Here is an 18075-nt window from a genome sequence, read left to right as displayed (position 1 = left end):
TGAGTGTTTTGACCTCCATCTCTTCTTCTTTTATACAGCTAGTACACACACACACACACACACACACTTACACACCTTTCTTCTCACTCTTTTTCTTTCACCATTCAGTCACTGATGTGGAACTCAAACGACTGAGAGATGCCTTCAGGAGGACTAGTGGCTTGTCCTACTACATGAACCAGCAATGTTTCTTCAAGGAAGTGCTGGGAGACATGGTGCCCCCTCGGGTGGCTGAGGTGAGCTTTGTTTCCTGTGATAAACCAATCCACGAAATCCATTGAGCAGTTGCAACACATTTCTTCCATCTGTTATTTTGAGTTATGGTGTGTGTGTGTGTGTGAGAGTGTGTGTGTGTAGCTCTTGAGTCTTCTGGAATGTGTCTTGGCAAGTTGCATCATGTATTAATTCAGGGATTTCAGAGAAAACTGCCAGCCCTTATTGTGAAGTCATAAGGTGGCAGTGTTTTGCCCTGAGGGACCTCTGTCAACCTGTTTCTATAGGGTCATATGTGTCCTGACCCATTTGTGTGTACAGTATGCTTAATTGGGCCAAGTGGTGAGATTTTACTTGGTTGCAACCACTCTGCCCATACATTGGATTATTTCAGCATTATACACTGCATACTCAACACACCTGCATAGCATTAGCTAATGGCTGATGTCCAGTTTTAATGTCATAAAATACCTATTTTTTTTGGCATTTTACCTCCAAGCTCTGCTAATTCCTCGAAAGAAGGCGAAGATGGTTTAGTTGTTAAATAAAACCAGGACTGTTCTCAGAAGAGAAGAAAAGAGTCGACTGGAGACAACAGACAACAGAAGACTTAAATTTTGAGCCTCAGCGGTTGTGTCAAGACATTGTGATCTGTGGTGTTTGAAAAAAAGAACTTATTATTATTATTATTATTATTATTATTATTATTATTATTATTATTATTACAATTTGAGCTGGTGTGGGTGTTCTAGCAGTGTTTATGGAGACACTACTCTGACAGTTTGTTTGAGAGTTTGCAGCTGCCTTCCTTGGTACTCATCTACTGTAGTTAGTGCGGTAGAAAGGCCCATGGAATGATCTGGGCTTGTAAAGAAAGTCCACATTATTCAGTCTGCGGATGAATGAATGTTCTGTGCTGGGAAAGCACCCCTCTCATTGGGCTTTCAAAAAAATCCAAAAAAATGATGCCGCTCTTTAGCTCTTCCCAGAAATTGGGCTTGCGTCTGAAAGCTATACCTGTTACACACAGTCACACACACACACGCGCAATGCTTCCTTCTTGTTTCTACACAAATCTTTGCGGTTGTGACCACACGCCAGTGAAGTTAGGGTTAATAAAACTATAACCTTACTACATTGTCCTACTTAAAACTGGCCTATATCTAAAACAGTCCCTTAGGAGACAATTTATTCATGTTGAGATGCCATTGGTGCATATCACATAATGATGAAAACCAGTGAAATGTGTTGATCTCTTGGAAAGTAAATGAGTAAATCGTGCACAGGCTGATAAATAATACCCTAATAGCCCAGTCTATGGTTTAAGATGCAGTCAACATCAATCAAATGAATTGGTTGACATTAATTATCTAATTGATGTTAATACTTGTGGCTTATTTGTTTCTAACCTATTTTTATTTCTCTCAGGTGATCTACAACTCATTCGGGGGGACGTCTAAAGGTCTGCACTTCAACAACCTCATCGTTGGGCTTGTGCTGTTGACAAGAGGTCGGGATGAAGAAAAGACCAAGTGTAAGTCACTGGCTCGGATGTGCTGTGGTTACCATGACGATACACAGGCAGCAGTTTGACAACGAGAACAGTTTTTTTTTTTTCCTCTGGTCGTCCTGGGGTTTATGTGGTTCTTTGTTTTTTGTGTCAGTTGAGCTCACGGTGACCTTTTTTTGGTCTTTTGTGTAGGCTATGTGCTGAAATTTTTTTACCCTAACGTTATACTCATGGACATTCAAAACAATGATAATTTTGTTACAGGGTAGATATTTCAGATTAACTTGGAACTGTGATTTATTTTTAAAATATGGCTTCAATTGCCAGTTTTTATTACTAACATTATTTCAATAAGCAACAAATCTCTCTCTCTCTCCCTCCCTCTCCACCCCCCCCCCTCGTTCTCCCTCTCCCTCTCTCCACTCTCCTCTGGCCCTGTAGACATCTTCAGTCTGTTTGCCAGCGAGTCAGGCAGCTATGCCACACGGGAGGACATGGAGGCCATGCTGCAGGCTGTGGACGGAGAGATACCTACCTCTCTCCGCAAGTGTTTCACTGAGGTCAGTTCCACCCCACCCCACAGCACCCCACCCCACCCCTTCAGGTCAATTTATAGTCCAGGGGATAAGTGTCGCTTGACAAAATAAGACTTAAAAGCAACATAAAGTTCTTGTCGAGCGACACTATAGTTGTTGCCTGAACTATAAATGAGCCTTTACTCCTCACGTTTCTCTGTGGCCTCTCAGAAATAGAAATGTTTTGATTTAGGAACGTATAGAGCATAGCATATTGAATAGAGAGTTATGGCCTTTGACGGGAGCTGTCTTCTGTAGCTTAGCTGACAGGAGACGAAGCGTCAGCCCTAGCAGTGGGTCTTTGGGATGTTTCAGACAGTATACCTGTGTATGCTCAGGGCATTTCTGTAGAAGAGCTTACTGCTCTGTTCATTTCCCTGAATAAACAACCAAATGTGATGATTAGATATGAAAGGGCCTGTACTGCATTGTGTGTTGTTTTCTATGGACACGCCTGATGACAGAGTAGTAATGATAATAATAATAATAATAATAATACGCTTTATTTTATAGCACCTTTCATACACAGAATGCAGCTCAAAGTGCTTTAAATTTGGAGAATTTAGCACAATAATAGCACAATAGAGTGGATGTGACTTTCAACAGACAAGTCTTCAATAAAACAGTAGGCAAATGCACACCTAGGTCTTTATTGACAGCGATATGTAAAGAGGAAAAAGAGCACAAGTGGGCAAATTGACAAGAGTGACGCACTATGTGCAAAACTAGCACAGATATTGGGTCACATAAGTCGGTTTTGCATTGTTTTTGAAGTGGTAGCACAACTCTGATTCATGCGCCCCACACTCCTCTCATACTGAAAGTATTACCCTTTGTCATGTCGTTGCAGTCTCCACATTGCTTAACTGACACTCACTAACACAGCTCACAATCCAGACACTATTGGTTTAATCACAGTGCAAATACTAAAGCATCAAAGTGTTACAACTACTGCAAATATTCCGTTTTTAACTAAGTTGCAGTCACTGGTCAAAACCTGGGTTGCTGAAAAGAAGACCCAAATTAATACAAATTTGGAAAAGCTCCCACTGGTATTGCTGGGGTGGAGTGATTAAATGTCAGATGTTTATGCTCTTATCACCATACACATACACACACACACACACACACACACACACATACACACACACACACACACACACACACACACACACACAGACTCAATCTCTGAACCTCATAGCCTTCTATTGTTGTACACTCCCTTATCGTTGTTTGGCACATGCTTTATGCTATCAAAATGGGGCATTACAGTGTTTCCCACAGAATTGAATTGTACTTGTGGTGGTAGATGCAGGGGGGGTGGGGTGAGCAAACATTCTGTGTCAGAGTCAATAAAATGAATAGCCTATAGTTATACTTGCCTTGCACGAGAAGTCGATATTGACAAGTACCTGTAACGTTATTGATAACCTCGACAACCCAACAGTATTCTAATGTTAGCGTAGGGATACTGCTTCTTATACTTGCACATAACTTAATTAGAGAGAGAGATGAAATGAAAGGATTTCATCCCATATAAATTAGTACAACATAGAAAATCATTGTGTGGTGGTTAATGTTGATATTGTGGTAGGCCGCCACAAATAAGTCAATGTATGGGAAATACTGCATTAAGAATCTGATTGTAATGCTGATTTCACAGGATGCAGTATTTTTTTCTGATGCTGTCAATGATGTTGACTGTATTATGTTTCCTTATCATAGTTTGCCATCATTTACTGTTATACCGTTACATGTGAAACATCTCATGCTCAAGCTGTGCCAATGTAGTGGGCTGAAGTCCCATTTAACAGAACCTATTCTACAGAAAACAGAACTTACTCTACCTTTATTGTGCATACATTACTCATTCTGAAAGTGCAGTCTTTCGTGGGGTGACTGTATGTTCTCTGTTGTGGTTTGTGATCTGTCTGAACAGGGGGAGAAGGTGAATTATGAGAAGTTTAAGAGCTGGATTCTGCAGAATAAGGAAGCCTTCACATTTTCTCGTTGGCTGCTCTCGAGTGGCGTGTGTGTCACCCTGACCGACGACAGCGACACACCCACCTTCTACCAGACGCTGGCCGGAGTGACCCACTGTGAGTCATTAAGGCTAAAATCTCCATTCAGCAAGAGAGAGTGTGTGTGTGTGTGTGTGTGTGTGTGTGTGTGTGTGTGTGTGTGTGTGTGTGTGTGTATTTGAATGTTTGTGTGCACTTGAAACTTTTATGTTATTTAATGAAACCTTAGCCTATGTGCGTACGTGTGTGTGTGTGTGTGTGTGTGTGTGTATTTTCGCCACAATGTGTTAGTCTAATTTGATGGAAGACTGCAAGTGTTATCAAGGTAATCCATTTTGGAGGTCTTTGCCATTGTAGTCTCAACGCACATCACCAGCTACTCTCACTACTTGCACAGAGCAACACCTCGCTGCAGTTCACACACGCTGCTGCAGCTTACAGTCAATACGTCCTCGCCACCGCCCACTAGACCTGGGAGACTTTTTCATGGAAGGGAACGATGTTGCCACAACACGCTCTGCGTATGCGTCAGGCTTGTTCAAGGGTAAACCACAGGACTTCCTACTGTTGTTTCGGGCAACGCACAGGCTGGCATGGCCGTTTAGATCGCACAGGCTGGCATGGCCGTTTAGATCGCACAGGCTGGCATGGCCGTTTAGATCGCACAGGCTGGCATGGCGTTTAGAGCGTAGCACCTCTGCTCTGCTGTGCACAAGTTTACATGAAGAAGTGAACTAAAAGCAGCACCTTTCCAAGTTTAAAACAAATGGAGCGCTCTTTCAAAGGTTAAGAGCTGTAAAGACGCAAACTGAGACTGTTTCCGAAATGCCATACTGCAGGACTACTTAATATATTTGACTTGCTACTTTACTGTCAAGATCAGTATACAAGCAGTAGGTAGTAGTGTGCAGTAGGCTATTTTGGAAACAGAATCTTGAGTCTAGGCAGTCCTCACTAATGGTATGTGATCGCTATCTGGGCTTGTCAATAAGTACCATCACGCACACCTGACTGTTAGTTGTAAAATCAACGATTGACGTCACATCATTTTTGGTTGACGTAGCAGAGCAGTTGGCAAAAAAAGTGACGAGCTGCCGTCGTCATGGAAACTCTGTGAATGTGGGGTATATACAGTAGATGTGAGGTTTGTCTGTAGGCAGAGCAGTTTTGATTACTGCTGAGACTTGTAAAGATTTCTACCCACTTAACATCTCTTGTGAACCCTTGGCAAAATATCACCGTTATGTGTGTGCAACACTGATTCTATTGCAGATTTTTACGAAATTTTACTAAGGGCAGTGTAATGAATGTTGCGTGTTGATATATACTGTAATTTATTCACCTTTTCAAATTAAATTGATGTCCTCAGCATCTCCCATACAGTTGGACAAACATCATTTATCTATCTCTGTCATGTTTATAAATGGTTGTCTTGAATGGTTTCAGTATGCCTTTTCAATAATATGCAATGCAGCCTTTTGCCTGTACTTCTTTCTGATATCTGTGTCCCACCCTGTGGTTTCTTAGTGGAGGAGGCAGACATCATTGACCTTGAGAAGCGCTACTGGCTGCTGAAGGCTCAGTCAAGGACGGGACGCTTTGACCTGGAGACCTTTGTACCTCTGGTCTCGCCCCCCATTCACACATCCCTGAGTGAAGGTAATGGAACCCTGGGAGTCACAGCTGGTTCACAGCTGGTGTGCAGCCTTCTCATCTGGAACCCGGTCTGTTTGCTCAGAACATGTGGATAATTATGGACTCCTGCGCTGTTGTTAGTGTTGTGCTAAATTACTTCAGGATTTAGAAATTACTGCTACTTTGTATTCATGTCACTTGTTGTTAGACCCTGTTTTGAACTTTACATAATGGTCCACTAGCGCCTAGACATCTGTGTCAGCAGATGAGAAACGCTATAATAATTATTAACGCTATATATAACTATTATAATAATTTCATTAATTTAATCATTATTAAATTATTATTATTAATATATGTCTTTTGCACTGTAATGTGATACTCACACTTACCGTTACAGGTTAATTTTATTTTTGTTAGGAAATGTACTGGGTTTGAGGTGGAGTTTGGTCAAGTTGGAGGGGTTGGGGGTGATATTACATAACATTACATTTAGCAGACACTTCTTAACCAAAGTGACTTACATATGTCAGCTATATTACAAGGGATCACATTGTCTCCGGAGCAACTTGGGGTTAAGTGCCTTGCTCAATTGAACCGACAACTTTCAGGCTACTGCATGCTAGCCTAGCTCCTTAACCACTACACTACCACCGCCCCATATAGAGGAGCACAATCTCAAATCTATGATATAGAGGAGCACAATCTCAAATAAACCAAAAAGCAACTCGGAGGCTTGAAGTGCATGAATTTTCAGACAGTAGTTAAACAAAGTGAAGTAATATGCGTTGGATCAGTCGTGTGGTGTGATGCTCTCAGTCCATAGTGTCTCCCTCTCGGTTGCAGGCTTGTTCCACGCCTTTGATGAGAACCGGGATAATCACATCGACTTCAAGGAGATCTCATGTGGTCTGTCCGCCTGCTGTCGAGGGCCACGCGCAGAGAGGCAGAAGTGTATGCCAACAGAACTGCAGCGCTAGCACCACATTCTGACGCTTACATAACAACAAGAAGCCCATAAAGTCACTAATCAGCATATTTTCCTTATTTTTTCCCTGTAGAGTTATTGTTCTAATTCTTGTTCTCTTTGTTTTGTTTTTTGTTCCGCTGCCCACCCCACCCTCCACTCCCTAGTTTGCTTCAAAGTGTTTGATGTGGATCGAGATGGGGTGTTGTCTCGAGAGGAGATCCGAGAGATGGTGGCTGCGCTACTGGAGGTGTGGAAAGACAACCGCACGGACTCCATCCCAGTAAGACCACCACTCTCCCTTGGCTCCACCAGTCACCACCAGTAATGTTGATGGTCCTGGTTGTGTGTAGAGAGATTTATATTACTGCACGGCATGTTTCAGACACAACTTCTAAATCAGTTTTTTCCACATTTGCAGGAGCTAAACATCAGTGTGACTGACATTGTGGAAGACATTTTGAAAACACATGATACAACCAAAGTATGGATTTACCACATTCCACTTTTATTCAGTGTTCAATTATATTTTAAGTTTGTTTTAGAAATACTCCCTAGTGATCATTTAATGCTGAACTGTTCCCAATAAAGCAGACTAGTTTTTGTCTATGTGTATTAACATATGGCCATCTGGTCCTTGTGTTCTGCAGCAGGGTCATCTGACTCTGGAAGACTATCAGATCTGGAGCGTCCAGAGCGCTCTGGCCGACGAGTTTCTCAACCTGCTGTTTCAGGTAACAATATTACTGCTGCCACCTGATTTAATGCCCCTACACACTTTATATGTCATTAGTTATTACATACTGGGTAACCAATTTATATTTTAGTATGCTGTAGTGCCTACAGTGTAGGTGAGATGTATTTGAGATTGCCCTTCTGATTTGAGATTAGGTTTAGGTTTGTGGTTACTACCTTGTAACAGTAAATATATTGATGTGAAGTACATTGTACTAACATCTAAACTAAGTCCTTTAGTACGTTGTTCTTAGGACACCTCATGTCAATTCTAAAACTTAAATCTAATGTGTTAAAGATGTTCTGTAAGTTTTTAACTGGATTCTCGTGTTTGCTCAGGTGTGTCACATAGTCCTGGGGTTGCGGCCTGCCACTCCTGAGGAGGAAGGTCAGATAATCAGGTGAGTGTGAGTGTGAGTGTGTGTGTGTGTGTCACACTCTCTCTTCCTCACATTGGGCCCTACACATTTATTCACTTATGAGTAAGAGAGGACAAAGAGGTTGGCATTAATGTTCCAATATCTCCCATAAGAATATCAGTTTCCACAAATGGCTGCCTGACCAATGCAGCATTTGGGTTGAACCTGCGGAAGCACGGTCTGCATTATTTACGCCAGTTATAAACTGCCTCAAGGAATATCTTAACAAAGCATTATGTAAGGAACAACAGCAGCTATTGTGCCCTGATGGAAAAAGCTTCCTTCTGATTTGACTGTGTTCTTGCAGAGGTTGGCTGGAGAGGGAGAGCCGGCATGGCCTGCAGCCTGGAGACTACTGGTTTCTCATTGCCACACAATGGTGGCAGCAGTGGAAAGACTATGTCAGATATGTGAGTCACAAACCACTTTATCTCTCACTTTCATTTGCCTTAGTAGTGTTATGGGGATGCAGGGAAAAAATCCTCATACTCTACTAGTGACTCATGCAATTCTACAAAAATTGGCTTCATACTCAAAATACCAGTAGTATAATGTGTGTGTGTGTGTGCATTGTGGTTTCCCAGGACAGCAAAGCGATTGTGATGGAGCAGCCATGTGTGTTTGGGACGGCTCGGAGCCCGGTGGGGTCAGCACCAGGGTCAGGGGGAATGGCTCAGACCCCTGAGGCGGCAGGAGACGGGGGCATGGCCAACTCTCCCGCCTCGTCGGAGGAGAAGTTCTCTGATAACATCTCCAGCGCCTCCGAGGCCTCAGAGACCACCAGTGGGAGTGAGTACAGTATGCGGCCTTATACCAGCCACACCACTGTAGAGATGGACCATGGTCAATCAAGAGCTAGTAGATATTCTTTACTGCCTTGTCATGTCGACTGACTGGTATAGTAGCCTGGCGTATTAGTTGTGGACCGTGTTTCTAGTCCACCTATGAAGAACAGTCAGATATGTTGCTATGAAGAACAGTCAGATATGTTGCTATGAAGAACAGTCAGATATGTTGCTATGAAGAACAGTCAGATATGTTGTGAGTGCCAGCGCAGCGGTCTGGTTTGCAGCACCTAAAGGAAATGTGCACGTCACTGTTTGAATCAGGATTTGTCTATGAATGAAAGTGATTAATCGGGTAGGCCTATGGCTGCATTTACTCGTGACACAGCAGTGTAATGAGCAGATTCTTTTAAAACATCACATGATTAAAGGTGTTGTGAGCCGTGTTTGGGTGTTTGTTGACTCTCTGATCTGTGGTCTGACGGCTCGTCTCCTCCCCTCAGGCCTGCTGCCTTCCAGCTCCACAGCGACAGACATCTGCTTCCCACGCCAGACCGACACCTCGGACACAGACAGCCAGAGTTTCCTGGGGGCTGATGGGAACGTGGCGGCACAGAGGCCCGGCGCCATTGACAACCAAACACTCGTTACCTCAGAGCCTCTCAAGGTAAGACCCCACCACATGCCATTGCTTTGGTTTTTTTGTGTCTGTGTCGGTGTCTGTGTGTATATAGGGGTGGAAAAACACGTTTTTAAATGAATAATTTCCATACAAATATTTGTAGCAGGCGGTGAATCATTTTGTGTTGTGTTTAAAATCTCTGTGACAGCTGATAATTAACTAAAACCAGTATAACTCATTATTGCAATTACAGTATCGCAATATATTGGAACATATTGAATTGTAGCCCATACAGTATATCATGATATATCATGACGTATCACACCACCAAAGTCCTCTAGGAAGTTTTGGTTATTTTCCCCTGTTCAGTCAGGGCTCTGTGTAGCTGACCGTAGCTGACTGTAGCGGAATGCTGTATTGTGCTGGAGCAGCTCCTGAGAGTTTCTGCTGCTGTGTCCTCTTGGCCAGGCTCCCACGCTGACCATGGAGGGGGGACTGCTGAGACGCTCGCCCAGACTGTCTCACGGACGTGACTTTGAGGTGGTCCCCGAGCCCGTGTGGAGGGCGTTGTATCACTGGTATGGAGCCAACCTTAGCCTACCTCGGCCGGTACGTCACTTGATAGCAGCATCCTCTTGAAGTCAGTCGTTCTTTTATGAGAAGTGCAGCCTGCTGGCCTATTACACTTGTTTTCCTGTCTATGTGTACTCAGCTTTCTCCCTTTTTGTCTATTTCACTCCATCTCTCTCTCTCTCTCCCTCTTTCTCTCTCTCCTCCTTCTCCCCCTCCCCATCCCTCTCTCGCTATCACCATACACTCTCTCTGTCCCCTCCTCCTGCTGTCCGCTTCTCGGCCTCCCGTGACCTGGCCCGCAGGTGGTCAGACAGGTGGACATGGAGCGTGCCGAGCTGGAGCTCTTCCCCCGGCACCTGCTCTTCCTGAGGCAGCAGCCTCCTCCGCGTACCCCCCAGTCCAACGGCTGGGCCAACATGGGTAAGGGCGCACCCACATGGGACACATGGCATGGCATAGCGTAGCATAGCACGGCTTAGGTCAAAGGTGAAACCGCCATAATCACGCTGAAGAAGGGCGTCTTGCCCAGAAGCGTCTGTGGATTAAGAAAGCTTTAAAAAAAAGAACTGCTATCCTTTTATACACAAAGTTCACTTTCACTCACCCCTGCAGGACCTGTTTTTCACTTCCCTTCTTCCGTACGTTTGTCAAATGCCTCTTTGAGGTTGTACATGAATGTCACAAGACTGTGGTTAGTACAGGGGGGGGGTTATCCCAGTCATGTGAGGTCACTTCAGTGTCGCGCCACAGAGCCTGGCTGTCCCCTTCTGAGACCGCTGTGTTATAAGCTTAGTGTCCAAATTTGGGAAGAGGTTATTCCCTGGGAATATTAAATCAGACGCAAATTGTTGGCTTTTTGATTCCCATGGTGGGAACTTTGTATCTTGAAGCAGCATTTGGCAGCCGGAAAGGCCGCATGGTTTCACAATGCAAACAGGCACTCTGTTGCTGCTATTTTGTATTCAAGTCTCCACACTGGTTGATGATATTTGTGATAGTATTACTGAAGTACTGACATGTTCCTTTTGATGTTGCATAACTAGACTCCACTTGGGAATTGTCTCTCCTATATTTGCTACCCAAAACCTGACTGAACTGCTTTTCATAATTTCTTAATGATGAAACAAGCTCAAACCAACTCCCTTATTCTCCTAGAAATAGATATTGTCACGGAAGCTCAAATTCCTCCTCTTTCTCCTCTCTCTCCCTCTCTCCTCTTCCTCTCCCGTCTCTCTTTCCTTCTCTCCTCTTCCTCTTCCTCTCCAATCTCTCTCCTCTCTCTCTCTCTCTGGTCTCTTGCAGGTAACATGCCCTCTCCCAGTGCCCCTTTGAAGCGTGTGCTGGTCTACACCGGCTGCTTCAGCAGGGTGGGCTCCATTAAAGACATCCATGAGTATCTGTCTCAGAGGCTCCGCATCAAAGAGGAGGACATGAGGCTCTGGCTCTACAACAACGAGGTGACCGACACAACAACACCTGATACGGGGAAAACATCCAGTAGGAGATGATGCAGTGACATCATGACCTGCAAGAGTCATGCACATCAAAACTAAATGCTACTATGACAGTAAAACTGATGATGGCCTGGAAGAGTAAAGTGGCCTTGTGTTGTTTTTGCTGAGGCAGATATGAATCTGTGATGCCTTTTGTAAATGTGATGAATTTCATCATTGCCACACCCTGTTAGGTTTGCATCCAGTAAAATTGCATCCAATGATTTTGACTGTCAAACCTCATCTAACGTGGCATTCCTGTCCACAGAACTATCTCACCCTTCTGGATGATGAGGACCATTCTCTGGATGACCTGAAGATTCCAGATGAGCAATACATGGTTATTGAAGGTATGCCTTTCTTTGCACTGGGTTCTGATTAGCACAGTAAAATGACCCGTTCACGGCCCAGTGACCTCTGTAGTGAACGTGTCTGTCTTCACTGCTGTGTTTCAGTACGGAACAAAGACATGAGCTGGCCCGAGGAGATGTCCTTCCTGGCCAACAGCAATAGGATGAGCCGGTATAAAGGTAAGTCAATGTAGTGACCATAGGCACTGCCCATCACCTTACGGAAATCACCATGTTTGAAGTTCTCCTCAAATCTGTATTTACACCACAAGGGTGGAAAGTGGAAGTTCAGAATGTTTTTAGGGCCCTTTCATTTGGTTGATTGAAGCATTTAAATGTCCTAGTAGGCCTGATGGAGCAATACCCTGGAAACTCAAGAGTTCTCGCAAGAGCACAATTTGAATTGTCTCTGCGAGACTCTCTGGCAATGAGTAATGATGCACGTTACTTTGGCCACTTGTATCGCCAGGAGCCAATCACATCGGTGTATCTGATATAGGCGAGCCAGAGGCGAGCTAAACAAATGACAGCCGTAGTGTTATCTAATTGCGTCGAAGTCCGGAATCAGTCAGTAAACGTTGGTCGTATTGTGTTATCCAATTGCGCGCAGTGAGATTTTCAAATGCACGCTTGGTGCAGCCCCTCGAGTTGGGCCAGTACATTATTCTTGGCCAGAAGGAATTGAATTGAATTGTGCTGAATTGAACTGAAGAGGGACTCAACAGGGGATGCAGAAGCACGGGAGGACCTGCAGTGTCCTCTCTTCTCCACTGGGCTGCACTTTCTAACCAGGTGCTTGTTTTTGTTCTAGTAGTTCCTACTGAGAAGGGGGCGACGGGGCTCAGTAACCTTGGCAACACGTGCTTCATGAACTCCAGCATCCAGTGTGTGAGCAACACTAAGCCCCTGACTGAATACTTTACCTCAGGACGACACCTCTACGAGCTCAACAGGTGTGTGGCAGTGGATTGAGGTTCCATTGTGTGTGTGTGTGTGTGTCTCGTGTGTGTGTGCTTGACGTATGTGTGTGTGTGCGCGTGTGCGCTTGACGTATGTGAGTATGCACTGTATGTCCATCCACTACATATCATTAAGATACTGTGTCCGTCTAGCTGTCCATCACCAACAGGACTGGACTCTAAAGCACTCTCTTGTTTTCCCACCCCAGGACCAATCCGATTGGGATGCGGGGTCACATGGCCAAGTGCTACGGGGACCTGATGCAGGAGCTCTGGAGTGGCACCCAGAAAAGCATTGCACCTCTCAAACTGCGGGTATGATTGGCGCTCTCTTGCCAACTTATGCCAGAGCCCATTAATCTCACGGCCCCGTTGCCAGTGACTCAGCCAAGTAAGGGAGATTTAGCTGTAATTGCAGTTGATTGTTAATCAAAACAACTATGTAGGACGGATCAACACTCCCAATTACAAATCGCTACTTCCATTCTGACTTACCGGTACTCACTCTTACTCTCCTTAACGGTCTTAAACTTGGGGAGTTTGGGTCATTTTTTAGTTTTTTAGGGCTATTTTCTCTCAAGTACATTCCAGGAAAAGTCAAGATCCTTTAGCAATCTCTCTCTATTCCCTTTGGTAAATGTCTGTCTCTTTGTTTGTGGTTGTAGTGGACGATAGCAAAGTATGCACCGCGATTCAACGGCTTTCAGCAGCAGGACTCCCAGGAGCTGCTGGCCTTCTTGCTGGACGGCCTGCACGAGGACCTGAACCGTGTCCACGACAAGCCGTACGTGGAGCTGAAGGACAGCGACGGACGGCCCGACTGGGAGGTGGCGTCTGAGGTCAGGCCACTTGACCAATGTTGCATTCACACACACACACACACACACACACACACACACACACACACACACACAGCTATATACAAACACACACTTACAGTATATACAGCTATATATACACACACACACGCACGCACACGCACACACACCTGCTCTCTCTCCAACACACACATGCACACACACGCAAACATAGATTACATAAGCATACATTCCATTTGATACATTCACAAGTGCACCCACACAGACCAATGCACAATTCTGTTTCTGCACAATTGAACAACTGAACCTGTGTCCAGATGTATACAAGATGCAAAGTTGTGTCTGACAAAATCATGCATCCCATTATACACATCATACACTTCATGAATCTGACATATCTGGAAAACAATTAACAACAAAAAACATGTGGTGTCTTAGGCTGCAGCAACTGACATTCACTCTAATGTTACAGGAGGAGGAGAGTAGCAAAAACCTTCTTTTGAGCCAAAAATGTCAAGCAGCAAATCAAGAGTGGTCCAAGTTGCCTACAGACAGACAGTATTGTCCTTTGACTATGTCACAGCAGTTTCTACAGCCCGGTCCTGAAAATGTTGTAAAACCACTTTAGCCAGAAGACTGTGAAGGCTTCTGCTGTCCTCATGCCAAGGCATAGCGGTAGCCTCGAGGCATGTGGCCTAGACAGAAAAACGTGAATGGCTCCGTCTGTGTGACATGCCAAGAACAGTTACTACTGCCGTCCCTATTTATAACAGCAAAATGTGGACTTCCCCTTGCTGCCCATTTCCCCTTAGTTCCATTTAAGAGCTGAAATTCCCACATCAGAATTGTTACCACTTTGACTTCTTTCTCAACACTACAGCGCAGCACACAAGAGGTCGATGGGCAAAGGGCGCCCTCTTGTGCCATTGAAGGGATAGTGCATAGAATACGGTGCTTGATCTGTAATTATGAGTGTAGTGAGTGACTCAGCAGACAGTGGCTTTGCAAGGTGACTTTCAGCTGGAATCAGTGGTGGCAGACATCTTGATACAGACAGCTTGTGCCTTTGCTTTACTAATATTGTCTGTTATGTTACTTGCAGCAGTAGCCTACAGTAGTGCTACATTTGCATGATGTATGGATCTTATAATCACTATGCTGTGATTGGCCTTTGCAGTGAAATGAGAAGTACTGCTAGGCTCATTTCCTTAGAACCGTTGAAAGTACAGTGTTTCCTCTAGATTTGTTTTTAGCAGTTGGGGCAGGTAACACTATGCGTGATAATCATGATAAACACCCAAAGTTGGCAACCCTGCAGTTTTGTGCCAACACGTTGTAGAAACACAACCACAGCCTTTATTTGGTGCAAATCTCCTTTACTTTCTTTGGTTATAATGGATACATTTGCAGGATTATGTGAAAAAGGCAATTGCAACTACATTGTGCGTCTGCCCTAATTACGGATACCATGACGGCATTAATTTTGCCGTCGCGGGCCGCCATCCTAAAATCAACGTAGAGCAGGGGTCTCAAACTCAAATGAGCTGGGGGCCAATTCTGCCAATGTCATCTGATTGGCGGGCCGGCTATTTCTGAAAATGTTCTTTTTTTCAAATACCACACAAAACTGCAAACAGAAAGTGCAAGTGTTTTTATCTAGTTTTAGACACCTGTGCTAGCAACCTTAGCTTATAAATAAAATAAATATTAATACAAATTATAAAACAAATGAAAAGCATAAAAACAGGTATGTGTGTGTTTCACACCAAATAAAAATATTTTCTTCTCATAACTTTTTTAAACCTGGCAAACTATAGGCGTCAGGGTTAAGAAAGCAACACCATTGGATTTTTATATCAAAATTTCAAAAGGCCATGGCTTGAAAGTGGTCAGAGATAAAGTCCTACTGTAAATGTAAAAATCTTTGAGTAAAACAAAAGTTTATGAAGGGGGTAAATTTACCCATCTAATTTGCCATTGGATGGCAAGCCCCTCAAATTATGCACCTTTCAGTAAATACTGGATGAACATATTTGAGCAGGTTTACTTTCCTTTTTTCATATTACCCACATAACAAATTAACAGGAAAACACCTAAGATGTATACCAACACCTAAGATGTATATGGTTTCTAAACCACAAGGCCTACAATAAAGTATTCTGGTCAAATCAGTTCCTATAGCGGTAATCTGAGTACCCAGAAGTTCGCATCATATTGTGGGTGACTTTGTAGTTTAGAGCCCTATTTCTACTAGCCCTGCTGTCTGTACCACGTCCATTACGGACACTATCATCACGATTACCACTGCAACCTCCAAGCTATGTTGGGCAGAGGGTCAAAATAAGCATGGTATGCTTAGTGGACACCGTCGTATACACGCAGACGCACCTCCATTCAATAGACGATCGATCATAATCTCCAAAAGGATATTCTCCTTCAGATTTAGAATAGGTGAATAGCATAGCCTACCTAAGACTTCATCACACGTAAACGTTTTTCAACAATTGGTGTAGGCCTATTTCTGCTTAATTTCTGCTTCAATTTCTGCAACGCTATGGCCTGCATCGCTTCCGCATCATTACAAATGCACGTCTTTGTGTTTCTCGCGTGTAATAGGCTACAAGTATTTCCTGAAAACTTTGCGCAGCGATTTTGGGTTTGAATGAAGCTCTGGATGTCTACATAGTGGAGCAGTATAGGCTACAAATGAGATTTGTCACCGTACTTGGAACTATCGTCTATTTTAATCAGTATCGTTGTTTGTCGCAATTAAAAATAGTCTCAAGGGCCGGATTACATTATTATTTTGACATACGTCGCGGGCCGGAATTGGGCCGGACGCAGGCCGGATTTGGCCCGCGGGCCGGGTGTTTGAGACCCCTGACGTAGAGGAAACATTGGAGTAATGGTTACTGTGGTGTGTGTGTGTGTGTGTGTGTGTGTGTGTGTGTGTGTGTGTGCGTGTGTGTGTGTGTATTCAGGCGTGGGAGAACCACCTGAGGAGGAACCGGTCTATCGTGGTGGACCTGTTCCACGGCCAGCTGCGCTCCCAGGTCAAGTGTAAAACCTGCGGCCACGTCAGCGCTCGCTTCGACCCCTTCAACTTCCTTTCCCTGCCCCTGCCTATGGACAACTCCATGCACTTAGAGATTATTGGTAGGCCAAATGGATCTTCTACTGTGTGTGTATGTGGCAGGGGATTGCTGGCTTTTTCAACTGTTTATGCATAGTAAGCTTTGCAGTAATTCAACAATTCTATTTGGAAATTCTATGTTTTTTCATGATCAAGAGATTACAAAATTCAAACATCATATACTCAGTATGAATGTAATAAGTCCTTGAACAGGTCATCCTGTGATGGTCTTAACCTCTCCCTGAACGCCTCTGATGTGTGTGTGTGTGTGTGTGTGTGTGTGTGTGTGTGTGTGCCGCTCAGTGATCCAACTGGACGGCTCAACGCCGGTGCGGTACGGCCTCAGGCTCAACGTGGACGAGAAGTACACCGGACTCAAGAGGCTCTTGAGCAAGCTGTGCAGCCTCCGTCCTGAACAGATCCTGTTGGCCGAGGTCCACACCTCCAACATTAAGGTACAGAAGAGAGAGAAAACATCAGACAAGCCTCGCCATGCTGTGTGCTCCGGCGAGGTGTGGCATGGTATCACTATGTATATGTGTAAGGAAGTGAAACAACACTAGTGTCCACAATAATCATACTTTTGCTGCACCATCAGTATCAAGGTCAGCCAGAGGTGTGTGTCTGTGTCTGTGTGTGTGTTTGTATTCTTGTGCATGAGTTTTTAATGTTACAACTGTACTGCATACCCACTCTGTGGAATTCTTGAGGAACTGAGAGGTCATTCCTGTGCACCTGCTTTATCTAGAACTTTCCACTGGACAACCAGAAGGTGCGGCGTGCAGTGACCGGGTTCCTCTGTGCGTTTGAGATCCCAGTGCCTGGTTCCCCTTTGTCAGCCGTCTCCACCCCTGTAGAGACCTGTGATGGTGAGAAAGGAACCTGTTCATATTAATAATTCATCTCAGGAAGTCCTCTCTATGATTTCCATGATTACCTCTTTACTATTCACTTTTAGAGGTGTGAAAAATAGCATTTCTATTTTCGACTTTATATGTTCTCACTCTACACAGACACATCATTCTGCAGAAGGTCAACATAAGTATACTGTATATACTCTTTTGATCCCGTGATGGAAATTTGGTCTCTGCATTTATCCCAATCCGTGAATTAGTGAAACACACTCAGCATACAGTGAGCACACAGTGAGGTGAAGCACACACTAATCCCGGCGCAGTGAGCTGCCTGCTACAACAGCGTCGCTCGGGGAGCAGTGAGGGGTTAGGTGCCTTGCTCAAGGGCACTTCAGCCGTTCCTACTGGTCGGG

General features: G+C 44.3%; 1 protein-coding gene across 2 annotated transcripts in view; it reads left to right on the top strand.

Annotated features, from left to right (window-relative positions):
- Nucleotides 1–18075, top strand: part of LOC143111380 (ubiquitin carboxyl-terminal hydrolase 32-like) — a 32846-nt gene that overhangs the window by 1429 nt on the left and 13342 nt on the right. Inside the window, exons 2-25 of one of the 2 annotated variants that reach the window (XM_076273609.1) lie at nucleotides 109–236; nucleotides 1642–1747; nucleotides 2165–2283; nucleotides 4238–4397; nucleotides 5847–5978; nucleotides 6801–6908; nucleotides 7089–7204; nucleotides 7343–7405; nucleotides 7572–7655; nucleotides 7996–8057; nucleotides 8383–8485; nucleotides 8660–8864; nucleotides 9364–9527; nucleotides 9951–10091; nucleotides 10358–10475; nucleotides 11358–11512; nucleotides 11817–11898; nucleotides 12004–12078; nucleotides 12713–12851; nucleotides 13067–13172; nucleotides 13523–13696; nucleotides 16657–16831; nucleotides 17112–17263; nucleotides 17557–17677. In XM_076273609.1, coding sequence (XP_076129724.1) covers nucleotides 109–236; nucleotides 1642–1747; nucleotides 2165–2283; nucleotides 4238–4397; nucleotides 5847–5978; nucleotides 6801–6908; nucleotides 7089–7204; nucleotides 7343–7405; nucleotides 7572–7655; nucleotides 7996–8057; nucleotides 8383–8485; nucleotides 8660–8864; nucleotides 9364–9527; nucleotides 9951–10091; nucleotides 10358–10475; nucleotides 11358–11512; nucleotides 11817–11898; nucleotides 12004–12078; nucleotides 12713–12851; nucleotides 13067–13172; nucleotides 13523–13696; nucleotides 16657–16831; nucleotides 17112–17263; nucleotides 17557–17677 — 2988 coding nt within the window. Of the gene's footprint in view, nucleotides 1–108; nucleotides 237–1641; nucleotides 1748–2164; nucleotides 2284–4237; nucleotides 4398–5846; nucleotides 5979–6800; nucleotides 6909–7088; nucleotides 7205–7342; nucleotides 7406–7571; nucleotides 7656–7995; nucleotides 8058–8382; nucleotides 8486–8659; nucleotides 8865–9363; nucleotides 9528–9950; nucleotides 10092–10357; nucleotides 10476–11357; nucleotides 11513–11816; nucleotides 11899–12003; nucleotides 12079–12709; nucleotides 12852–13066; nucleotides 13173–13522; nucleotides 13697–16656; nucleotides 16832–17111; nucleotides 17264–17556; nucleotides 17678–18075 lie in introns of both variants that reach the window. The other variant, XM_076273608.1, reaches the window with a different exon arrangement.

The sequence above is a fragment of the Alosa pseudoharengus genome, unplaced genomic scaffold (assembly GCF_046254945.1).
Source record: "Alosa pseudoharengus isolate Yale_2024_CS ecotype anadromous, Long Island Sound unplaced genomic scaffold, YU_APseudo_1.1 YU_APseudo_1.1_scf_8, whole genome shotgun sequence".
Taxonomy (NCBI): domain Eukaryota; kingdom Metazoa; phylum Chordata; class Actinopteri; order Clupeiformes; family Clupeidae; genus Alosa; species Alosa pseudoharengus.
This window is presented reverse-complemented; position numbering and strand designations above follow the sequence as displayed.